The sequence below is a fragment of the Rhineura floridana genome, chromosome 2, assembly GCF_030035675.1.
Source record: "Rhineura floridana isolate rRhiFlo1 chromosome 2, rRhiFlo1.hap2, whole genome shotgun sequence".
Taxonomy (NCBI): Eukaryota; Metazoa; Chordata; class Lepidosauria; order Squamata; family Rhineuridae; genus Rhineura; species Rhineura floridana.
Genome location: NC_084481.1, coordinates 224,813,684 through 224,839,259, shown reverse-complemented (window position 1 = coordinate 224,839,259; position 25,576 = coordinate 224,813,684). Strand labels below are relative to the sequence as shown.

The following is a 25,576-nucleotide window of genomic DNA, read 5'->3' as shown; positions in this document are numbered from 1 at the left end:
TTTATACACTTCTATCATGTCTCCTCTGACCCGCCTTTTCTCTAAACTAAAAAGCCCCAAATGCTGCAACCTTTCCTCGTAAGGGAGTCGCTCCATCCCCTTGATCATTCTGGTTGCCCTCTTCTGAACCTTTTCCAACTCTATAATATCCTTTTTGAGATGAGGTGACCAGAACTGTACACAGTATTCCAAATGCGGCCGCACCATAGATTTATACAACGGCATTATGATATCAGCTGTTTTATTTTCAATACCTTTCCTAATTATTGCTAGCATGGAATTTGCCTTTTTCACAGCTGCCGCACACTGGGTCGACATTTTCATCGTACTATCCACTACAACCCCGAGGTCTCTCTCCTGGTCGGTCACCGCCAGTTCAGACCCCATGAGCGTATATGTGAAATTCAGATTTTTTGCTCCAATATGCATAATTTTACACTTGTTTATATTGAATTGCATCTGCCATTTTCCCACCCATTCACTCAGTTTGGAGAGGTCTCTTTGGAGCTCTTCGCAATCCCTTTTTGTTTTAACAACCCTGAACAATATAGTATCGTCAGCAAACTTGGCCACTTCACTGCTCACTCCTAACTCTAGGTCATTAATGAACAAGTTGAAAAGTACAGGTCCCAATACCGATCCTTGAGGGACTCCACTTTCTACAGCCCTCCATTGGGAGAACTGTCCGTTTATTCCTGCTCTCTGCTTTCTGCTTCTTAACCAATTCCTTATCCACAAGAGGACCTCTCTTCTTATTCCATGACTGTTAAGCTTCCTCAGAAGCCTTTGGTGAGGTATCTTGTCAAAAGCTTTTTGAAAGTCTAAGTACACTATGTCCACTGGATCACCTCTATCTATATGCTTGTTGACACTCTCAAAGAATTCTAATAGGTTACTGAGACAGGACTTTCCCTTGCGGAAGCCATGCTGGCTCTGCTTCAGCAAGGCTTCTTCTTCTATGTGCTTAGTTAATCTAGCTTTAATAATACTTTCTACCAGTTTTCCAGGAACAGAAGTTAAGCTAACTGGCCTGTAATTTCTGGGATCCCCCCTGGATCCCTTTTTGAAGATTGGCGTTACATTTGCCACTTTCCTGTCCTCAGGCACGGAGGAGGACCTGAGGGACAAGTTACATATTTTAGTTAGCAGATCAGCAATTTCACCTTTGAGTTCTTTGAGAACTCTCGGGTGGATGCCATCTGGGCCCGGTGATTTGTCAGTTTTTATATTGTCTATTAAGCCTAGAACTTCCTCTCTCGTTACCACTGTTTGTCTCAGTTCCTCAGAATCCCTTCCTGCAAATGTTAGTTCAGGTTCAGGGATCTGCCCTATATCTTCCACTGTGAAGACAGATGCAAAGAATTCATTTAGCTTCTCTGCAATCGCCTTATCGTTCTTTAGTACACCTTTGATTCCCTTATCATCCAAGAGTCCAATCGCCTCCCTAGATGGTCTCCTGCTTTGAATGTATTTATAGATCTTTTTGTTGTTGGTTTTTATGTTCTTAGCAATGTGCTCCTCAAATTCTTTTTTAGCATCCCTTATTGTCTTCTTGCATTTCTTTTGCCAGAGTTTGTGTTCCTTTTTATTTTCTTCATTCGGACAAGACTTCCATTTTCTGAAGGAAGACTTTTTGCCTCTAAGAGCTTCCTTGACTTTGCTCGTTAACCATGCTGGCATCTTCTTGGCCCTGGCGGTACCTTTTCTGATCTGCGGTATGCACTCCAGTTGAGCTTCTAATAGAGTGTTTTTAAACAACTTCCAAGCATTTTCGAGTGATGTGACCCTCTGGACTTTGTTTTTCAGCTTTCTTTTTACCAATCCCCTCATTTTTGTGAAGTTTCCTCTTTTGAAGTCAAATGTGACCGTGTTGGATTTTCTTGGCAATTGGCCATTTACATGTATGTTTAATTTAATAGCACTGTGGTCACTGCTCCCAATCGGTTCAACAACACTTACATCTCACACCAGGTCTCAGTCCCCACTGAGGATTAAGTCCAGGGTTGCCGTCCCTCTGGTCGGTTCCATGACCAACTGGTCTAGGGCATAGTCATTTAGAATATCTAGAAATTTTGCCTCTTTGTCGTGACTGGAACACATATGCGGCCAGTCTATGTCCGGGTAGTTGAAGTCACCCATTACTACCACATTTCCTAGTTTGGATGCTTCCTCAATTTCATATCTCATCTCCAGGTCTCCCTGAGCATTTTGATCAGGGGGACGATAGATCGTTCCCAGTATTAAGTCCCTCCTGGGGCATGGTATCACCACCCGCAATGATTATGTGGAGGAGTCCGCCTCTTTTGGGGTTTTGAGCTCGCTGGATTCAGTGCCTTCTTTCACGTATAGAGCGACTCCGCCACCAATACGTCCTTCCCTGTCCTTCCGATATAGTTTATATCCAGGGATAACAGTATCCCACTGGTTTTCTCCATTCCACCGGGTCTCCGTTATGCTCACTATATCAATGCTCTCCTCTAAGACCAAGCACTCCAGTTCTCCCATCTTGGTTTGGAGGCTCCTAGCATTAGCGTACAGGCACTTGTAAGCAGTGTCTCTCTTCAAGTGTCTTTGGCACTTGTGGTTAGGCCTGTGGTAATTTTGCCCTTCTGAATTTATATCCTGTGCCCCTGCTCTCACAGTGCCTACTTCTAGGCCTACCCCTTTTAAAATTTCATCATTTCTTTGGTCTTTATCCCAGGGCGGAGGTTTATTCTGAACCGGACCTTCCTCAGCTCCTGTCGGGTTTCCCCCCTCAGTCAGTTTAAAAGCTGCTCTGCTACCTTTTTAATTTTAAGTGCCAGCAGTCTGGTTCCATTCTGGTTCGAGTGGAGCCCATCCCTTTTGTACAGGCCCAGCTTGTCCCAAAATGTTCTCCAGTGCCTAACAAATCCAAACCCCTCCTCCCGACATCATCGTCTCATCCACACATTGAGCCTACAAAGCTGTGCCTGTCTGGCTGGTCCTGCGCGTGGAACTGGTAGCATTTCAGAGAAAGCCACCTTGGAGGTCCTGGCTTTCAGCATCCTACCTAGCAACCTAAATTTTGCTTCCAGGACCTCACGGCTGCATTTCCCCATGTCGTTGGTGCCAACGTGCACCACGACCACTGACTCCTCCCCAGCACCGTCTACCAAACTACTAAACAACGGGTGATATCCGCAACCTTCGCACCAGGCAGGCAAAACACCTTGCGGTCTGCACGCCCATCACACACCCCACTATGTTCCTAATGATCAAATCACCCACTACAAGGATCCTTCCACCCCCTGGAGATATATCCTCGGCACGAGAGGATAGCTGCTCATCCGCCAAGGAATGGGTCCCTTCTAAGGGATCGTTTCCCTCTTCCTCGGCTGGATGCTCTCCTTCCCTGAAATCTTTCTTCTTTGGCTTACGACCTTAGTCCTCCGCATCCCCAAGAGAAATAAAGCCATGATACAGGCCTGTCCTGTGCATGTTTATTCAAGAGAACTTGAGTGTGCATCAGGGTTGCAGCCAAATTAGTTTGACAGTGCATCGTATACACTGATTGTGTGGATCCAAAATGCAGAGGGAAGTGCTGACAGGCTTAGGGGAACCTCAAGGTCTGTGGAAGAACCAAGTGTCAGGTAGAGAGACGCTTGCCGTTGTGCAGTTCCAGTGTGCAGGTTCTACTGCTCTCTCTTTTCTCAAAACGGGCACATGATGCGGACTTTCCCAGGAGGATCCCTCCGCCTGTGTAGCTCTGAGACGGGCTCCCGTCTTAGATGAAACTTTTTCAGCTATAAATTCAGTCAGAAGGGTCTTTTCTGACTGGGGATAATTTCTTCCGGATAAGGAAGAAACGTGAGATTTCCCACATACCTTTGTCGTGACTGTGGGAGTCTGGAATTCGTCAGAATTGTCTGCGAAAGAAAGGCTTCCAGCTGCTCAGACGGAGCGAGGATTTCTATGCTAGCTCAGCTGAATAAGTGACCCGTTTTTTTTCTTTAAAGAACAACGGACTAGCAGGCAAACATCCTCCTGTCTATGCTTATCATTTTCTTATCTATACAGCTAAAGAGATTTGTCAAAGTAACAGCAATTAAGATAACCTAGGTGAGTTACGACTTTCCTTCTTTACTAACGGAACTAAGGGGGAAGAAAACAAAAATAGCCTATCTTTCTTTTATTGCAAAAAGCTGATATGGAAAATAGCATTTTAAAGATTACAACGGATGAGGGATTTCTGATTGGAAGAGATAAGAAAAATCTTTTTGATTTATAAGACTTTTGTGTAATATATGCATGGGACTATTTTTCCTGATCTACTTTTTTTTTTGACGAATCTGCTCATTCTCTCTGCTACTAGTTATTTGGACGCTGTGAACTAAAGCTGTTTTTGCACTTCTGGGCATATAAGAGATAAGGACTGTCTAGCGTGTGACGTCAGTTGGTTGGAAAGATTAACTCCTTTGTAACTGGATAAAGAAATAAACTGCTCTTTGCTTGGGACATTGAAAATTGAAGGAGTTTTGTTCCTTTGGCTTTAAGAATGACAATTAAGAAGATTATGGATGTACAAGAAGGGACTTTATCTTTAGACATGTTTCAGAAAATAATGAATGAAACATTCAGTAAAACAAGAACTGAGAAATAATAGACAAGTGTGGAAAATTGAATTTCACGAAATGAGACAGGAGCTGAAAGAAATTCAGGATTCTATGAGAAAGGAGAATAAAGATAGATCTGGAAAACCAAAAAAAGATGAAAGAGAAATTAAAGGCAAGGTTCAAACTTTGGAGATTGGATTAAATATGGACATGGAAAAAGATTTGGATTTCCTGGCTCTGACGGATCCTGGAGACAAATATTATAGTTTGGAATTCAGCGCTGTCCCTGAAGGAATTGAAGAGATTGGAGATGAAGATATTATCGGTTCAAAAAAATTCCTGGACTGGAAGGATTTGATGGAATTTGAAATAGAGAAAGTTAACAGAATTAATCCCTGTTTTGTGTCAATGGAAAAATGTTCAAGAGATGTACTAGTGTATCATGTGGAAAAGAGGAACAGAGATGCGGCTTTGCAGCAATACTTCAGCGATATGTTCGGAATTCATGGCAAGAAAATACCTGTGATGGAGGAAATTCCTATCAGACTTTTATTATATGACTATGACAGCAAGATTTTTGGATGCGTGGAGATGGAAGATGGACCTAATATGGATAAAGACAGAAGAGCGATTTGAAATTACTGGACTTAGTAGACTTGATGAGTTGGATTAATTGACATGTTTATTTAGGAAAAAAAATTGATTGATATATATCTCAAGGATTGGAAACTTCTCTTTGACTTTTTGTGGAAGATTAAAATGATATGATGTTAATGAGATTTGAAACCAATTAAGATAACCGCTGGAGGAAGGTGATTTTATAATCTACTAAGAGATAGGTTTGTTATATATTATAGATTTATAGCTGAACTATGACAAATCGGAAGTCAATATTTTTATATATTTTTTCTCTTTTCTTTTTTTTATTGTATTAGTTATTGATTTGTTTGGTTTTTTTGTATTGTTTTGGTTTTGAAAATTTGAATAAAAATTAATTGAAAAAAAAAGGGCACATGATGCTAATCAAACTCCACCCCTTTTTACTCTTAAAACCTCGTCTGATCAGCTCCAGTGCATTTTTTAAAAAAAATTCAGATTCAGGGAGGTTTCACAGCTGATTGATAGATCAACCCCTTTGTCTTCTAGGTGTAGCCAATGGAAATGCTTTGCTGCAGGCTCAGGCAGAGACAGTGACTGGCCCAACACTGTGGGTGATCCTGAAAGGTCTGAAGGCAGCAGTGGGGAAGGGAGGTGTGGCCAGCAGAGGGCAGAGTCGCTTCAAAATGCAGCCAGAAAAGCCATTCTGGTTGCTTTTGAAGCCACTAGTGTGCCCACAGATGTCTTTAGAAAAGAAAACCCAAGGGAAGGATCTCAAAAGCAGCCCAGTGAGGACTGAGCATGCTCAGCAGCTACAGAATACTGACCAACTGTTGCCAGGGGTAGTGCTGGATAATCATGTGGGTGGGGAATGGAATGGAGTATCCTGGAAAAGGGCACAGCTAGCTGGCTGGCTAGCCCACTGGACTGCTGAACAGAATGCTCTGCACTGCAACATTTTACTGCAGATCCTCCTTGTTCACCACTTCTTAGTCTTGTCACACTGTGTCCTCCCTTCCGTCTGTTTACCCTCCTCTCTCTCTCTTTCTGGCACCTCTCTGCTGTCAACATTTAAACTGTATGCCCCTCAGGGCTTTTGTTTTTGTCTTGTTTGTTTAGGCTGTTTATAAATTTAAAATTCTAGCCACTCTATTCCATTCTCTCTCCCTCACCCTCCTCAGCTCTCCATTCCACCTCCAAAAATCAGCATTCCATGGCCACCAAGCATGCTCAGTCTTCAGTGAGCTGATGTTGGGCTTCCCCTAAACTTTAGAGGTTCCCTCCCCCCAGATTTTGTTGTACTTCTGAAAACTTTCCCCCAAGCCTGCTGAGACCTCCCTCTTGTGCAGGGGTGGTTCTGTTTTGGCTGCAAAAGGATCCGCATTCTGAGAACAAATTCACTGTTGTAATACCAAGCTTTGGCAGTCAACATCAGTTTGAAACTAGTTTCCATCTGGGTTAAATGTGTTGTAGATGTGCTTTGACTGGGAAAAGGGCCTTCATATATGGAGCAAGGGAAGTTCAATTTTCTGAACAGCAATTGGATGTGGCGGAACTTTACGTTGTTCTTCTCTTGCACCAGTACCACTTATGCCGGCTTTCCCTGAGTTGGATTGCTGTTATTTGTGTGTTTTGCAGCGTGGAACTTTTCCAGTATTTTTGTATTTGATCTTTATTTATGATATTATGATATGTGTTGTAAACTGTTCAGAGATTTTTCTCAGAGATTAGCAGTATGTAAAATGTCTCAATAAATAAATCATCTGCAATCAGATGCCTGTGTCTGAGTGCAAAAGTTAGCATTAAAAACACCTTAGGGCACTCACTCTGTTCATAGGGTTTTAAACCAGAATTAAACCAGAACTGTCACTAGAAGCTAAAATGATGAAACTGAGGTTATCATACTTTGGACACATCATGAGAAGACATGATTCACTAGAAAAGAAAACAATGCTGGGAAAAACAGAAGGGAGTAGAAAAAGAGGAAGGCCATACAAGAGATGGATTGATTCCATAAAGGAAGCCACAGACCTGATCTTACAAGATCTGAACAGGGTGGTTCACGACAGATGCTCTTGGAGGTTGCTTATTCATAGGGTTACCATAAGTCATAGTCGACTTGGAGGCACATAACAACAACAAGGGCACTCGCATCTCCCTTCACCTTTATAATACTGCAGTCTTCCAAAACGTTCCTTTGACCTGCATGTGTGTCTCTTTACAGCTCAGCCTTGGCGAAAATATCTCTGAGGAGCCCTCGCTGCCTCCGCGTTTTCACCTCTCCAACATTTTCCCACTTACTACCTTGGACCAGCCTCTTTTCAGTAAGCCAAATGGTTTGCAGCAGCAGCAGCAGGTAGGTTCCTCCCTTTGCCCCTCCACTACAGCATGGCAAAATAGTTTTGCTCTATATTTGTTTGTTTGTTTATTATTAAATTTATATCCCGCCCTTCCTCCCAGAAGGAGCCGAGGGCAGCAAACATAACACTGAAAGCACTTTAAAACATCCCTGAAAAAAAAACTTTAAAACATATTTAAACAAAACATCTTTAAAAACAAATTAAAACATCTTGAAAACATCTCTTTAAAAAGAAAAGTTTAAAACATCTTAAAAAGCAATTCCAGCACAGACACAGACTGGATTAAGGCTATTTAAAAGGCTTGTTGAAAGGGGGAGGTCTTCAGTAGGCACTGAAAAGATTAAAGGTGTTCTGCCTTTCCATATTTGGTAGCGTCTCATATGAGTTGTGCAGCTGGGATCCTAACCGGGTGCCTCAGAGGGAGAAGGTGTTGTCCCAAGTGAGGAACAAAATTTAGGATATTCTTTCCATACTTAGCAAATGCCGGAACTGCAGATAAAACACGCTACGTTGAGAAACAACTATGGTGTAGCGTTATGTGAACGTGCCTGGACTGGCCTTGGGTTCACACAGTCCCCTCCTTCCAGCATGGCAGGAGATCAGGAGCTTTTATGTCCATTTTGAACTATCCACAGCTTCTCATTTTGTCTCACCCAACAACCGTGGTTTTGGGAAACAAACCAGGATCATAAACCATGGTTTGAAGTCGGACTGTTTCCCTAAGCCACTGATCTTTAACCAGGTCCCCAGATGTTGTTGGACTACAACTCCCATCATTCCTAGACAGCATGGTCAATGGTCAGAGATGATGGGAGTTGTAGTCCATCAACATCTGGAGACCCAAGGTTGACGAACAGTGCCATAAACCATAGTTAACACTATCTCATAGTTAAACCATAAGTTAACATCATTAAACCATAGTTAACATAGTCTGTCCAGGTTCAGAGATAAAGCTGCACTGTGTTTAGTTAAAAACGGAAGTGAATGCTTTCACTGTCTTCCTCATAGCTGCACTATAAGAGGAGAGGGGAGGGGGTGGAGCAAGTTCGCTCAGGCTCTTGTAAGTAGTGCTAAGCCATGGTTTAGTGTTACATTTGAACAAAGCCAGAAAGTTTCTCTAGAGTCCAATGCTGATCTTTTCCCACATTTGGAGGATATGGCCAAAGGCAGGGTGATTTGGAGAAAAGATTCTGTGTGTCATTGGAGAGGTGGTTGGATATCTGTTGTCTTTCATTGTTCTACTGGGCTATATGGATTTAAACTGTTGGAGCATTATGAGATGATTTGGAACTTACTGATTGCAGTGAAAATGCTTAGAGCCAGTAACTGGCAAAGCAATAATCCCTCTCTCTCCTTTGACACTCTGGTGATTTGCCAAGATATGAACTGTGCAGGTGGCAAAATTGACTGAGTATGCTTATCTGAGAGAGGGCAGGAGAAAAGTAATTGAAACATTTCAGAAAACTTTCTCTTCTTTTATTAGTTTTGTGATGGGAAAAATATAACTTGGACTTCAATTTCCTGAGCCCCATTGCACCTAGCCCTATGATAGAGGAAAGAGGGCAAGATACCACTTTCAGAAAACCCCAAGTGTTCACTTTTTTAAAAAATTTCCTCTTTCCATTCCTCATTTGCAGGAGCTGCTGTTGAAGCTATCTGAACAAAGCAATCTCATTGACTTCCTCGAAGTGTACATGGAGAAGATGCAGCCACCGTCTGGCAACAGCACAGTCCTGCAATTACAAGCAAGGTACAGAGAAGTAAACACAGTCCCAAAGTTTGTTAATACGTAGCTACCAGGAAACTGCTTCTGCGCGAACGTCTGTAGGATTGTGGTGAGAGAGCACCTTCTCTGCATGCAGAAGGTTCCAGGTTCAAACCCCCTCCCCCCAGCATTTCTAGGTGGAGCTGGGAGAGAGCTCTGTCTGAACCCAGGAGAGCTGCTGCCAGCCAGTGTAGGCAATGCTGAGCTAGAGGGACCAATGGCCTGACTCGGCATAAGGCAGCCTCCTTTGCTCCTTATGTTAGTGGTCCTCCAGGGTTGCCGCTACTGCAGCACTGTCCTTTCTCACGTGACTGGTAAGAAGCCCTGGGCCACGTAGAAGGGGGAGCCCTGCAGCTGCTTCTCATGCCAGTGTCACCATTCCTGGAAACTGGGCCAGCACTGGAGCGGACTCATCCCACGTGGGCTGGGGCTTCTGGTGTTAGTTTCACGGCACAGGAAAGAGCCACGAGGCACGGATCTACCATACAGCGCAGGTGATCTGTGAAGCGGGTCTCTGAGCGGATCCCTTGAAATCAGTGGAGCTCCACTTTAAGTACAGTAGGGCCCTCTTTACAGTGCTTCACTTTACAATGCTTCGCTAATGCGGCGGTCTCAATTAGACTCAATTAGACTTAAGCCCCACTCATACAGCGCTTGTTCCGCTTTTACAGCGGTTTCCGGGCATCGCGCGTCGTCCTATTCAATGAGTTCCGCTTTTCAGCAGTTTTCAATTTTCGGCAGGGGTCCGGAACATAGCCCACCGTATGAGTGGGGCTCTGCTGTAAATGGATTTATTTCAAGAAGTAGCAGAGATCTTTATCCCAGTCTGGGACTGAACTGGAACAACTCAAAAGCTGTTTTTATACATGGAATTGTTTTTAATTGTTTTACATGTGAAACTGTTTCTAATTGTTTTTTACACTTTCCTTGCTTTATGGTTGAAACGGTTTCATTTGTTTTATAATTGTGTATCTTGTTGTCGTAACCTTCCCTGGGCCTTTATGGTAAAGAGCAGGGAAGACTTTTGGGATTAGGTTATTAGATTTAGTGAAAGCCCAGATTTTGCATGCTTCCTCTCTCTGAGCGGATTAAATAAATTAGACCGTGCTGTAAACAGCTTTGTAGGGAGCCATCTTGGTTTTTTCTCTCCATTATTTTATCTCCTAATAATGGCGGCATGTTGCACAATATCTAGTGACGAGAGACCAACCTCAGGAAGTGAGCCCCTTGGTCTAATTCCAAAGGACCAAACGGGTGACAAGTGGCAATATTTACAAGAGGAGCTGCTACTCAAGAGGAATCCCCTTTGCTGTCAGTTCACTGAACCTCAGGTTAGTATGTAATAAAAGACAGGGAACCTCCAGCCTAACCCATCTATCCAATAATAATAACAGTTTCTGGAGGAGTAGCTGTGTTAGCGTTCTGTTGCGGCAGAACCAGCACAAACGTCTTGTGCAACCCTTTAAAGGCTAACAAATTTATTGTAGCCTAACCTTTCATGGTCTACAGCCCTCTGTCAGAGGCAGTAGGCTTCTGAATGCCAGTTGCGGGGAACTGCAGGAGGGGAGAGTGCTCTTGCACCGAGGTTCTCTCTGCAGGCCTGTAGTACTGATTGCAAGCCTCCCAGAGGTATCTGGTCGGCCACTGTGAGAACAGGATGCTGGACTAGATGCATCTCTGGACTGATCCAGCTGGGCTCTTTTTATGTCCTTATGTTCATCAGACGCACGAAATATTACTCTTGACAGCATTTGCCATTTATTGGCTGGAGGGTAGAGGGTGGCATGTAACAGGCATTGTTGCCTATGGTGTGAACCCTCACCTCATTGGCCTGCTGCAGACATAAAGATTCCCAGTTCCAAACAAGAGGAGAACATGCTCTTCCCTTTCCCTTCCATACCATGCCTTACTTTAACCACGGAGGAGCTATGGCAGCATAAATGCTAACTATGACTCATTCTAACCAGATTCCTTCAAAACCAGGATGTGCAAGCGCACTTCAGACTCTGGTGATGGGAGTGGTCCTGGATAGCATCAGCGCAGTTGTGATGTTACTGTGGTTAAAGCACACCAGGGTAGGGAGAATTCATGTGACACAGACAGAGAGAGAGGGCTATGGCATGTTCCCAATTTCCTAACTACATGGCGGCACGTTGTGTCTGAATCCGAGTAATTTGTGCTAATCAGGTTTTGCAGGGGTCTGTACTGTTTCACAAAACCTCTTTGACAAAAAGGTGACGGTGAGACAACAGAGATGAGTGTGTGCACAATCAGCAGTGATGTTTCTAAGACATACAGATTTTTTTAAAAGCTGTCTGTCTTTAACCTTTCATAGCAATCCTTTGCAACAGGTCAGTATCATTATCCTTGTGTTGCAGATGTGGGAGGGGAGGGGCTCATAGTTTAAAAGATGCATCGAAAGATCATCTAGTCTAAGGCCACATCTGCACCACACATTTAAAGCAGTATCATATCACTTTAAACAGTCATGGCTTTCCCAAAGAATCCTGGGAGCTGCAGTTTGTAAAGGTTACTGAGTGTTGTTAGAGGCCCCTGTTCCCCTTGCAGAGCTACAGTTTCCAAAGTTCCCTGGAAAGAGGGATTGACTGTTTAACCGTTCTGGGAATTGTAGCTCTGTGAGGGGAATAGGGGCTCTCCTAACAACTCTCAGCACCCATCACAAACTACAGTTCCCAGGATTCATAAGAACATAAGAAGAGCCTGCTGGATCAGGCCAGTGGCCCATCTAGTCCAGCATCCTGTTCTCACAGTGGCTAACCAGGTGCCTGGGGGAAGCCCGCAAGCAGGACCCGAGTGCAAGAACACTCTCCCCTCCTGAGGCTTCCGGCAACTGGTTTTCAGAAGCATGCTGCCTCTGACTAGGATGGCAGAGCACAGCCATCACGGCTAGTAGCCATTGATAGCCCTGTCCTCCATGAACTTGTCTAATCTTCTTTTAAAGCCATCCAAGCTGGTGGCCATTACTGCATGTTGTGGGAGCAAATTCCATAGTTTAACTATGCGCTGAGTAAAGAAGTATTTCCTTTTGTCTGTCCTGAATCTTCCAACATTCAGCTTCTTTGAATGTCCACGAGTTCTAGTATTATGAGAGAGGGAGAAGAACTTTTCTCTATCCACTTTCTCAATGCCATGCATAATTTTATACACTTCTATCATGTCTCCTCTGACCCGCCTTTTCTCTAAACTAAAAAGCCCCAAATGCTTTGTGGGAAGCCATGGCTGTTTAAAGTGACATAATACTGTTTTAAATGAACAACGCAGATGGGGCCAAAATGCGGTAAGCCACCCCTGCTGTGTTTGCCCCAATGATGAGTGGGGCCCTTATTTATTTATTTATTTTATTTATTTATATACCGCCCTAAGCCTAACGGCTCTCTGGGCGGTGTACATAAGAGATAAACAGCTCAATATATAACTACGATAAATATAAAAGTCAAAAGCCAAAAACAGACAAACAACAACAAAAACCAAACAGCATCATAATACACTAGTAAAATACAACTAGAAATATACTTTAAAAACAGTATAAAATACACTTTAAAATGCCTGGGAGTATAAAAAGGTTTTCACCTGACGCCGAAAGGATAGCAGCGTTGGCGCCAGGCGCACCTCATCGGAAAGAGTATTCCACAATTCGGGGGCCACCACCGAAAAGGCCCTAGATCTAGTCACCACCTTCCGAGCTTCTCGATGAGATGGCACTCGGAGGAGGGCCTTAGATGTTGAGCGCAGTGTACGGGTAGGTTCATATTGGGAGAGGCGTTCCACCAGGTATTGCGGTCCCATGCCGTGTAAGGCTTTATAGGTCAAAACCAGCACTTTGAATCTAGCCCGGAAACAAATAGGAAGCCAGTGCAGACAAGCCAGAACAGGTGTTATATGAGCGGACCTTCTGGTCCGCGTCAACAGTCTGGCCGCTGCATTCTGGACTAGCTGTAGTTTCCGAATTATCTTCAAGGGCAGCCCAACGTAGAGCGCATTGCAGTAGTCCAATCTAGAAGTTACCAGAGCATGAACAACAGAGGTGAGGTCATCACTGTCCAGATAGGGACGTAGCTGGGCTACCAAGCGAAGATGGTAGAAGGCATTCCGTGCCACCGAGGCCACCTGGGCCTCCAGTGACAAGGAAGGATCAAAAACAACTCCCAAGCTACGAACCTGTTCCTTCAAGGGGAGTGTAACCCCATCGAGAACAGGATGAACATCCACCATCTTAGCAGGGGAAGCACTCACCAACATCATCTCAGTCTTGTCTGGATTGAGCTTCAGTTTGTTCGCTCTCATCCAGTCCATTATCGTGGCCAGGCAACGGTTTAGTACGTCAACAGCCTCACCTGAGGAAGATGAGAAGGAGAGATAGAGTTGCGTGTCATCAGCATACTCCTTGACTCCTGCCACGATGGACACAAGGAGGGAGGAGAGGGGCCTTGAAAGTTGGCCATCAATACTTGCCACCTCTTCTGGCCTCTCTTTTTGGAGGCCACCCTGCCGGCAAATTGGGTTTGGAAACATGTAGTACCTAACAACTCTTACAGCTCCCTTAACAAACTACAGTTCCGAGGATTCTTTGGGGAAAACCATGACTGTTTAAAGTGGCATCATAGTGCTTTAAAGGCATAGTGTGGATGTGGCTTAGCTCCCTACCAATGCAGGGAATCCCTTGCTACAGTGTCCCGGTTGGGTGGCCACTTAGCAGCTGCTTAAAACCTCCACGGAAGGAGAGTCCATCACCAGCTGAGGCATTCTTCTGTTTCATTGTCAAACAGCTTATGCTATCAGGAAATTCTTCCTACTTTTTTGGCTGAAATGCCATTCTTGGAATTTGAACTCTTGGTTCAGGCACTCCTTTCTGGAGCAAGCGAAAAATATTTCTTCCATCATCTACATCGGGGTGGGGAACCTTTTTTGGCCTGATGGGCCAGAACTTTATCTCCCCCACCCCCACAAGTCAACTTGGACAGATGGACAGGACTACAGATGTGGAGGCCCAGGAAAAAAGGGGGGTTCCATTTCTCCCCCACCTTGTTTTGTTTTGTTTTTTGTGAAAAAAATGAAATGAGAACTTTTTTTTCTCAAATTTTTCTGGTTTCTCCCCCACCCCGGGTCTTTACGTCTCTAGATAGTATCACCCACCTGTCAATCATCTGACACCATGATGACATCAGATGGTTGGGACCTCCCTGGCACAGCCCATCTGTCAAAGTTGACCTTCTGGGTGGGGTGGGGGGAATGGAGCACATTCCCTGTGGGGAATGCATTGGTCAAGCAGGACCGAGTCCTCCGTTCCCCAACTCAGAGAGATCCTGTGTTAGCTGAGATTTGAACATTGCTCTCCTTGGCTCCTGCTCTTAAGCTCTAGGCCAAGCGTAGCCAGTGAGGCGTCCTCCAGATACTGTGAGGCTCCCGGCTCTCCCATCAGCTCCAACCAGCATAGCCAATGGTCAGGGGTGACAGGAGATGTACTCCAGCAGCATGTGGATGGGACCACATTGGCCACCCCTGATATAGCCTATGCCAAGCTGTCATTATCTGATATAATTCAGCAAAGACAGCTGTCCATACATGTTGCTTTCTCAAGAAGAGCGTTGTGCCTTCCCCCAGCTTTTGAGAACCTGCATTCCCTCTTGGCCAGTCTGGAAACTTTACTGAGTTCTAATTTTGCTAGTTAGTTTTACTGAGCAAGTTAGTTCATGTAGATTTTTGAGAGGTATTTTGAAACAAGCTGTACTGTTAAAAATGCAAGTATTACTATGGGGTTCAGAGGGGTGCTTTGTAGTGGTTGCCCAGCATGGTGTCTTGCTACTCTGTTTGGCTCCCATTAGACATTGTGGCCGATTCTGATGTGAGGGAGGGAAATAAATTGTGATTGCACAGCAGCACCCTCAACATATGCTACCCAACCACTTGCAGCAGGGGTGGCTAACCTTTTTTGGAGTTGAGAACCACATTGGGCCATGTTCAACCCTCCAGGGACCAAAGTGTTAAAGTGGGTGTGGTCTTTTTTTAAAATGGCAAATTTTGGGGAGCTTTGAGAGGCCACAAGGAATCTTTTGGCATACCTATGGAAGCAATCAGGGGAGGGATTAATGTACCTTACTTTTAAAAAAAAATAGACAAATTGTGAGGGAGGACTTGGTGAGCCACTTTTGGCATCTCTGTATCACAGCAGGGGACCTGGACCCATAGGAGCAGTCAGTAGTGTGTGTGTGAATGTTTGATTTTTTTTTTAATGGGGAAAAATGGGGGGGCTTGGGGATCTGGATATGGACCATGGGTTTGCCTCCCCAGTTTACAGATATGGAGTAATGCACTGGTTGCCAAGCAACCAAGTGCTTGAGGGGTGCTTTGTAAAGGAGGCCTGTTGCCTTGAAAAACTGGAGCCCACGTTGACAGAGCTGCAGCCATATGTACGCTTGTCCATTGGCATGGATCAATGTGGGATTTTTTTGTGTGGATGCAGCAGATGCCAGACTCTTGTTGTTCACAGATTTCAAGCCAGCTGCTAAGAATGGACCCCTCCATGTCCAGTCCACAATAATGATTGCTTTATATTGTTGCTAGCTGCGGTAGCAGCTACTGCTGCTGTTAGAACATTGTGTATCGCCATGAGTTTAATCTGGAGCATTTGTCTAAACACGTTTTGCTTTTCCAAATGTTAGATCTCGACCAAAATAAATATTCTACCCAAGGGTGCCGCACCGAGTGTGATAACTCCAACCGTCGAGGAGCTGAAAACGTACACTGCACAGCTTGGCGATCTGAGCCAAGAAGCGTCTGTTCAGATACAGGTACTAAATGCATTTTTCTGAGTTACATAAATTGCCAGCGTGGTTGGTGGACAAGATCCAGTCTTGGCAGAGCAGAGTATCTGTTTGCATGGGGAAGGCGGGGTGGAGAGTGCAATCAATCTGGAGCAAATGGGACCTTTTTTTCCCCAATCCAAAAGAGCAGGCGTAAAGGGGAGAACCCATTTCAGGGGCCATAGGGTGGGAGGAAGGGTTAAAGCTCCTGTAGCCCACATGCCAGGGTCCTAATCTAGCCTCCCGTGCCTTCAGTTTACTTTTTAAAAGGCAATAATGCGATTGCTAATTGCATGAATGGTGTTGCATCTAGTCTGGCCTGAGGACAGGGTCGTTGGAAGAGACTTTAGTTCCCTGGAAGGGGTATTCTTCCAGTAATGTGAGGGGGATCTTAAAGGGGCGGCAACATCAAGAAGCAAAGTTAAGGATGGGAGCTGTATTTCACATACTGATGTGCTTTGAAATAATAAGACAGTAATTTTGTTGAAGGTTTCCAGTAAATAATACTCTTGTATCTCCTACTGTCCGCCGCCCCATCATAGATCAGCCCCAAATGCAACCTGCCATACAAACACAGTCCACCACAGATTTTGTAGAACTTCTTTTTGCTGTCTGCGTGAGTTTGCAAAAACCATGAAGCTGTCGACCACCTAGTGGCTCATAGCACCTGGCTGTTCCCTGGAGTTCACTCGGTTTTCCAGGTCACAACTTGGTCTACCGTAGAGGGACTATCACCTCTTTTCAGGCAGCCATTTATTCATTCCTATGAAATAGCAGAGAAGGGACCAGTGGAGGCTGGTGGCCTTCAGCACCTTAGATGGCTCCTTGAAAGTTCAGACTAAAACCTGGAGCGGATTCACTGCCCCACTGACATTGGAGCCACCAGTTTCCACTGGAAGGGACGTAGCTCAGTAGTGCAGTATCTGCTTTGCATGCAAAAGGCCCTTGGTTCAGTCCCCAGCACCTCAAGGTAGAGCTAGGAAAAACTCTTGTCTGAAATCCTGGGGAGCTGCTGCCAGTCAGTGTAGGCAATACTGAATTAAATGTACCAATGGGTGTGACTCAGTAGAAGGCAGCTTCCTATTGTGATGCTCTTTTATACTGCTGAGTGAATTCCCAAGAGCGTCTGTTTACTTGTGCTGCTGGTCTATCTTCACTCTGCTCAAAAACTCTTCCAAGGTCTGGGAGAAGAAAATGTAGGAGCTCTGCAGTGATCTTTCTGGTCCAGGAAATAACATTTTAGATGCCCAGAGAACTCAAGAATTCATGGATGTCCAATGAAGCTGAATGTTGGAAGGTTCAGGACAGACAAAAGAACTTCTTCACTCGGCACATACTATGGAATTCGCTCCCGTTACAGGAGGAAGTGACGGTCACCAACTTGGATGGCTTTAGAAGAGGATTAGGCACATACATGGAAGATAAAGCTGTCATGGTCGGAGGCAGCATGTGCCTGAATACCAGCTGCTGGAAACTGCAGGAGGGGAGAGTGCTCTTGCACTCATGTCCTGCTTCTGGGCTTCCCATGGGCATCTGGTTGGCCACTGTGAGAACAGGGTGTTGGACTAGTCCAGCCTTTCCCAACTAGTGGGCCACCAGATGTTGTTGGACCACAACTTCCATCAGCCTCAGCCAGCATTGGTCAGGAAAGATGGGAATTGTGATCCAACAACATCTGGTGGCCCACTAGTTGGGAAAGGCTGGACTAGATGGACCACTGGCCTGATCTAGCAGTCTCTTATGTTCCTATGGGAGAAACAACTGTAGGAGCTCTGCAGTGATCTTTCCGGTCCTGGAAAGAATATTTTAGAAGCCAAGAGCTGTAGCGGCCCATGTGATGGGACAGAGATGCCCTCCCAACACGGGTGTCACTGCAGCTTACCTGGACAGGACTCAGGGTGGGGCAGGGAGGCAATGAAGCTGGAGATGAGTGAGTGCACCACTGGACCCAATTGGCACTCCCATTTGTGCGCCCATGCAGCCGTGACCTCACCACCCCAGTCTATCCCACCCCAGTCTCATCCTGGCAAGCCACAGCGATGCCAGGGTCGGGAGGGCAGCTCTGTCCCACCACATGAGCCAAGAGGGAGGAGAGGCTTTGCCTCTGGTCTTCATGCTTTGCGCAAGTTGGCATGTAGCTAATAAGACCTCTGCAGCAGTAGCTGTTACTGCTTGATTATGCACTGGCCAAACGTTCCTGTTTTAGGAGGGTCTTGCAAGTATTAATAATCTTAGTGCTTTTAATAATATTTTACTAGTGGCATAGTGGTTAAGGTGTTGGACTACGACCTGGAAGACCAGGGTTCGAATCCCCACATAGCCATGAAGCTCACTGGGTGACCTTGGGCCAGTCACTGCCTCTCAGCCTCATGAAAACCCTATTCATAGGGTCGCCATAAGTCGGAATCGACTTGAAGCCAGTACATTTACATTTAGGACTGGCCCAAGGTGCTTTGATGCCTTGAATTAAATTTTTTGCAGCCCCCTCCCCTGTGTCCCATCATATGCTGTGACAAGCCAAGAACAACACCTTAACAGGATTAAGAATTTTATTTATTTACTTAAATTTATGTCTCACCATCATGGAAATCAAGACGGTGTACCTGCAGTGCCCAAGTGGTTTCCCAGACCTGCTTAGCTTCAGCAGGGTGGTGACCTCCTGCGCCTTCAGACCATATCCTGAGACCAGATTGTCCAGGACACAGTTTTATTTATTTAGTGAAGCAGAAACTGCACACAGACAGTACATTCAAGTGAAGGAACATATGCCTCAAAATACCAGTAAAAGGAGAAGACTCCCCCACAAAAAGGATACTCTGTTTTGCGAGCCTAATTATATTTACAATAAAAGAATAATGAAACATTATTAAAGGTGCAATCCTATATCCGCTTACCTGGGAGTAACCCCCATTGAACCGAATTGCACAGACTTCTGAGCAGGAATGTATAGGATTATGCAGTAAAGCGTTATAGAAATACAACATTCAAAAACATGATTTGTTTCACTCAGACCCTTTTGATGCTGTTTTGTTTTTATACATGATAATTTTATCTAACTCTGTTCATTTAAAATATCCCTATCCCTCTTTTCTGCCTAACAACAGGCCTCCAAGATACATGGCAATGAGAGAAAATTAATACATAATGGGATCTTAAAAAAAAAAAGGCAGTCCCAGGAGTTGTGCTGAGGGATAATGAAAACTCCTCTCTCCCCAGCCCTTGTTGGTCCTTTACAGCTTGCTTTGAGTCTATAAACTATTGTTGTTATGTGCCTCCAAGTCGACTACGACTAATGGCGACCCTATGAATCAGTGCCCTCCAAGAGCATCTGTCATGAACCACCCTGTTCAGATCTTGTAAGTTCAGGTCTGTGGCTTCCTTTATGGAATCAACCCATCTCTTGCTGTAAACTTTTATTTATTCATTTCATTTCTATACCATCCCATAGCCGAAGCTCTCTGGGTGGTTTACAGCAATTAAAACATTAAAAACAAATATACAAATTTAAAAACACAAAAAACAATTTAAAAACACAATTAAAAAAAATTAAAACAATTAATTATTAGTCTGCCACTTTTGCACTACTTCTTCTTTACAACTGTCCTGGGCAGCAATCAGAGAGCAGTCCATGATTTTCCTAGAAGGTAAGGGGATAAGGGCCATAGCATCTCCTGGGGGAGCTGGGAGAGGCTCCCTGCCTGAAACCATATAGAGCTGCTGCTTCTCACTGCTGACAATACTGAGCTAAATGGGCTACCTTGGTATAAGGTAGCCTCCTGTGTTCCTAACAAAGCGTGCACTTGTGTAAGACCATAGGGGGAAGGGACGTAGATCAGTGGTAGAGCATCTGCCTTGCACATAGCAGGTCTGGCATCTCGCAGTTAGGGTGGGGAGAGACTCCTGCCTGAAATTTTAGAGAGCAAGAGCTTCTGCCATTGTAGACTCTGCTGAGCTAGATGGTCTGGCTCAGTATAAAGCAGCTTCATGTGTTTCTATTTAAATCAGCCCTTTCTTCAGAATCTTATTGTTATTTTTAAGGGAAGTGCCTGTCAGCTCTACACTGCATCAGCAGTGTCAGGGGGGGCTGGAAATTCCTGGGTCTTTGGCAGGGAAGGAAAGTCCTTAGCCAGCAGTCGGGTTGTAAATCTGCCAGGCCTATCCGAAGCGTACTTGCCGAGTCAGAAGTCCAGAAGCGAGGTCAGTAGAGGTCCGGGATCAATTGCCAAGGAGGTCAGTCAAAGAGATGCTGCAGGAAAACTAGGTCTACACAAAGCCACGCCTGACGTTGCAGTCAGCAACAAGCTGCAGCCAAGGTGTGCCTTATAAAGAGCAGGATGGACAGCAGGTGTGAGCCCTCAGCGTTTGGGCCTTAAGGAGACAGGCCTGCCTCTCTTCTGCCTGACCTTCTGCTGTCTACGTTCTGCAGGTGAGGGGGGAGTATCCTGTTCACTGTCTGTGTCTGGCTGCAGGGCCTCTGCTGTCCCTGGGGTGCTCTGCAGCTGAGGGGCAGAAGGAGCTGGATTCTCAGGAGGCTCCTCCGTGTCTCCTGCTGCTCCTGGGTCTGCTGCTGTTGCTCCCGAGTCGTCCTCATCTGAGGAGTCCTCTGACGGGGCCATGACACTGCCTTAGCGGAATGATCTGAGTCGGTCCCTGTATTCCTAACAAATGTTAAGAATCAAGACCCAGCCCTGTAGTCACTGCACAGCAACTAAGTATGAGATGCACTGGATTCCTGCATTGAGCAGGGGGGGTGGGCTGGATGGCCTTATAGGCCCCTTGCAACTCTACACTTCTATGATTCTATGTAGCAAATGCTTCCAGCATGAATGTTTTCACTGGTTCATACAATACTTCCATATAACTCGCAAGGCGTTCAGATGGAACTGAAACACTGCATCTCCTCACCTTCCAGGAAAATGTGGCTGGAGAAGTTTCCTTAAACTTGGATCAGAAACTCTTTGAGCTGTTTTTGGCAATCAGCCGCTGCCTGAACAACATGGAGCAGATGTTAAACACCTGCGTGCTCACCAGTGAAGAAGCTCCCGGGCAACAGATGCTTTATGAGGTAAGCACAGAAGGGAATGTCTGGGCTGATGGAGTCCCAAACATCTGGAGGGCACCAGGTTGGCAAAGGCTGTGATCTATGGCTTCATCAAGTGCAAAGCTGTATATGCTCTACAGTTCTGCATAAACACAGAAAAAGCGCATCGTTCAGCTTCCTGAAAATGCTGGCTTTCATTTTTTTTAAAAAAAGAAAGAAAAGCAAGCCTCAAAGCCCTTAAGACTGTAAAGGTATGCTTGAAAATCTGGAGAACGCCACATAATCTTGGAAGGTGCTGGATAGGCTATCTGCAGGATAACAGGGTCAGTGTCCCATATAGCTCCTTCATCTTCTCTGTAGTTGGCAATAGCAGAATGATTTATGCAAAATAGTGGAAACTGCAAAACAAGTTAATCAGAGTAAAAGGAATTACTGAAATTTGCTTGATTTATGCAGCATTCTGCTCTGCTGGCACACACATACAAATTATTCACACTACGCCTTACCACTCTACCCACTGGTTGGGCCAGTTTTAAAAAGTTATAAAGCAGCCTTCACCAACCTCGTGCTTTGCACTATAACTCCCATCCAATGGCCAAAAAGTGGAGGATAGTTGTATTTTTATGAGCAGGGCCAGTTCTAAAGGGCGGCCAGGTTGGGCACTGGCCCGACGGCCCCTGGAGCTACAGGGGGCCCCTCAGCCGCCCCTCCGCTCCCCTTCTGTGATCCACATCCCCCCACGTCTCCCCACTTACCTGTCTGCTGTCTTTTACCGTTGCCCTTAACGAAGATGGCGGCCGCGGTTTCCCTAAGGTACTGAAGCCCCTGCCTCCATCTTAGTTGATGGCAGAGATGCGCGCGCGTAGCACGCATGCCTGCCATCAACAAAAATGGTGGCAGAGGCTTCATCCCCTTAGGGAAACCGCAGCCACCATCTTCGTTAAGGGCACATGCCGGGGCCCAGGGCAAGCTGATGCCCAAGGGCCCCGGCATTCCTGGAACCGGCCCTGCTTATGAGACTTATAAGAACTTTGTGAATTCCTATCATGCCTTTAGCAAAACTGCAGCTACTGGCCTCTTTCACTTTCTTTTTGAATCTCATTTCAGACTCTCTCTGCAGAGCTCCAAAACCTTCATGCAGATATTGGCAAGAAAAAGGATGACCTTCTGAGGTCCATTGCCGCTGCTGGTGGTAACCCTGATAAGTTCTCCCAGTGTTTTTGCAACTTGCAGGCATGGCTGCAGTTGACACAAGCAGCTGCTGCTTCAAGGAGCAAGTCTATGAAATCTGAGTTGGACCATTACAGTAATTATCAGGTACCGCTGAACTGTATTTCATTTCATTTTTGGGTGTCCATTTGTGCCGCCTCTCACAAGAGAGCCACGTGCCACTTTTTTGCATTTTCCCTGTTAAAATGTCCTGCTCAGGGCGAGAGCCGCAAGTCAGAGACGAAGGTGAATGCAATTCTTGTTTTATTAAAGTAATGGATACATCAAAGGCAGTTCGCTTCATAGAAGTTCCTGTGCTAACTCACTACAATTCCCTAACTAAACTGTATGCATGCTCTGCAGCGTATGGAGTAAGTTGACTCAGCACCCAAACCTGAGAGCTGCAGTCTTAAGTAGGAAAAGCCTGGGATCGTAATCTCTGACTCCTTCGCAAGCCCTGCCTCTGCCCTGTCCATTTCTCGGCATCGAGAGCGGGGTGAAGGGGGGCGTGCTTCCAACGGCTCATCCGAAAGAACCGGCTCCTTAGCAACAGGCTCGAGGTCAGGGGGCGGCGATGCGTTTGAAGCATCCCGAGTGCCGCTTGGTAAAGGGGGAGTCAACGCACGCTCCGAAACATCGCCGAACTGCTTTTCTGGCACGTCTGGGGGCTGTGCGCTGTCCTCTTCGGAGGCAGCGCTGTCCATGGGAATTGGCACGAAGATAAACCCACGCCCTTCCCCACGGTCTTGAGGAGACTCAACAACTGTTGGATCCTCTGCGCCTTCTGACTGCTGGGGAACCTGAAACTCATGCCTTCCCCCTCCCGGGGCCTTGTGAGAGAGCTGGGGCTCAACTTCAAGTGTGGTTGCCGTTGTTCTGTGGAATAGCATACCTGTTGAGGTTTGACAGGCACCTGCTACCATACACTTTCTGGAAATAACTGGATACATTTCTGTCCTGTAAAGCCTTTCCAGCTGGATTAATAGATCTCTACCATGGGTGTCCAATTTGTATTTTGGTTTTTAAATGTCATGGTTTTTTTAACTGTTTTTAATGGTGTATATTATATTTTGTACATCACATCATAATAATAATAATTAAAAATGATGTCACATCAACTCATTTTATGTATGTTCAAATTTTAACATTTTGGAGCTTTTGGGGAAATCACGGCCATCCTGTAATTATTTATTTATTACATTTATACCCCGCCTCTCTTTCATCATGGAACCCAAGACGGCATACATGTTCCCAGGCTGTCTCCCATCCAGGCACTGCCCAGACCCAACCCTGCTTAGCTTCAGCTAGGTGGTGGCCTCGTGTTCCTTCAGATTATAGCCTGGGACATTCAGGTGTACTTATATTAGGCTTCATGGATATAGGCCTTACTTACATGAACATGACTCTCTTATGTGGACGTCCAGCAGGCATAGAGACAGGACAGATATGTCTGGTAGATAGATCAGGAAAATACAATTTTTTTTCTCTTGGTTGTTATATGCCTTCAAGTCAATTATGGCGAGCCTATGAATCTTTTTTGGATATATTGACAGGGTTTTCATGGTAAGAGGTATTCAGAGGTGGTTTACTATTGCCTTCCTCTAAGCCTACGGCACCCGGTATTCCCAGGCGGCCGCCCATCCAACTACTAACCAGGCCTGACCCTCTTAGCTTCCGAGATGTGGCGTGTTCAGGGTAGTATGGCCGTACGCCTCTCTCTCTCTCTGTGTATATATAATATATACACAGACAAAGAGAGAGACCCTGTTCACAGAGAAATGTGTCTGGATCAGCCCTGTGTTTGAGAATCTCCTTCATTACATCTGAGCCAAATCATATCTCCTATGGCGATGATTTAATCCTTGACTTCAGTAATGGGCCCATGCCTAACTTAAATTAGTTGGTGATTACAAATGTGGGCCTCATTTTACTTTTATTTTATTTTATTGCAAGAACAAGTAATTCCAGGACACTCTCTCACTCTCTCAAAACATATGTTGTGTACATAAGAATGATGCTGATTAAATAGTCCAGTTGAATTGCAGTTTAATTGTCCCTTCATTCTGTATAATGTCCCTCTGAACATTCACTTTGGTTTTTCGCTTGTCCCTGTCACAGGATGAAATCAGGCGATTGTATGATAGGTTGATTGAGAAAAGATCGTCACTGCAACAGTCCTTCAGTGAATTGAGCGAACACAGTATCTCCAAGCAGCTCCAGGTAATTAAATGAGACATAGGAAGATGAGGCGCCATCAGTTGCCCAGCACTCAACAATTTTTACCTAATTTCTCTTTTTTGTAGCTTTGTTTTCCAAAACTGGAGCAACAATTTTGTTTCCCCCCTGAGCTTAATGCTGCACTGATGACCATGCTTCCAAAAGGCTTTGTATTCAGACCAGTTTCTGAATATTTCTGTGTAGGTGGGGGTGGGGGTGGGGTGGATATAAAACGTGGTTGGGCTGTCATCTTCATGTGATGCTTTTGGGCTTCCTAGAAGCATCTGGTTGGCCACTCTTAAGGACAGGATGTTGAGCTAGAGAGACCTTTGGCCTGATCCAGCAGGGCTCCTTATGCATTCTTATTAAGACTGTCCTATCTCTGGGATAACTCTGAGAATCTGCTCTTGAGCCATCTGTGGTAATCCTAGGATCTTCATCTAACAGCCTTTCCCAACCAGTGTGCCTCCAGATGTTGTTGCACCACAACTCCCATCAGCCTCAGCCAGCATTGCCAATGGTCAGGAAGATGGGAGTTGTGGTCCAACAACATCTGGAGGCACACTGGTTGGGAAAGGCTGATCTAACAAAAGAATTGCATATCTGTATAATACCATGTTTGGCTGGCAGAGCCTGTGGTGTAGCTAGCTAGCTAGCTAGCTTGCTTGCTTGCTTGCTTATTATTTGATTTATATCCTACCCTTCCTCCCAGCAGGAGCCCAGGGCAGCAAACAAAAGCACTAAGAACACTTTAAAACATCATAAAAACAGACTTTAAAATACATTAAAACAAAACATCTTTAAAAACATTTTAAAAAAGCTTTGAAGACATCTTTAAAAAAAGGTTAAAAACATACTGTTTTTTTAAAAAGGTTTAAAAAACATATTAAAAAGCAATTCCAACGCAGGCACAGATTGGGCTAAGGTCTCAACTTAAAAGGCTTGTTGAAAGAGGAAGGTAACAGAGATGGTGCCTGTCTAATATTTAAGGG

The 25,576-nt window shown here is 45.1% G+C and overlaps 1 protein-coding gene across 5 annotated transcripts in view; it reads left to right on the top strand.

The window, feature by feature from the left end:
• The window catches only part of SYNE2 (spectrin repeat containing nuclear envelope protein 2), a 373,624-nt gene that overhangs the window by 209,551 nt on the left and 138,497 nt on the right, over positions 1-25,576 (top strand). For all 5 annotated transcript variants that reach the window (XM_061612375.1, XM_061612372.1, XM_061612374.1 and 2 more), the window contains 7 exons: positions 7,396-7,527; positions 9,169-9,281; positions 10,492-10,627; positions 15,977-16,105; positions 21,030-21,182; positions 22,266-22,475; positions 24,486-24,587. In XM_061612375.1, coding sequence (XP_061468359.1) covers positions 7,396-7,527; positions 9,169-9,281; positions 10,492-10,627; positions 15,977-16,105; positions 21,030-21,182; positions 22,266-22,475; positions 24,486-24,587 — 975 coding nt within the window. The remainder of the gene's footprint in view (positions 1-7,395; positions 7,528-9,168; positions 9,282-10,491; positions 10,628-15,976; positions 16,106-21,029; positions 21,183-22,265; positions 22,476-24,485; positions 24,588-25,576) is intronic.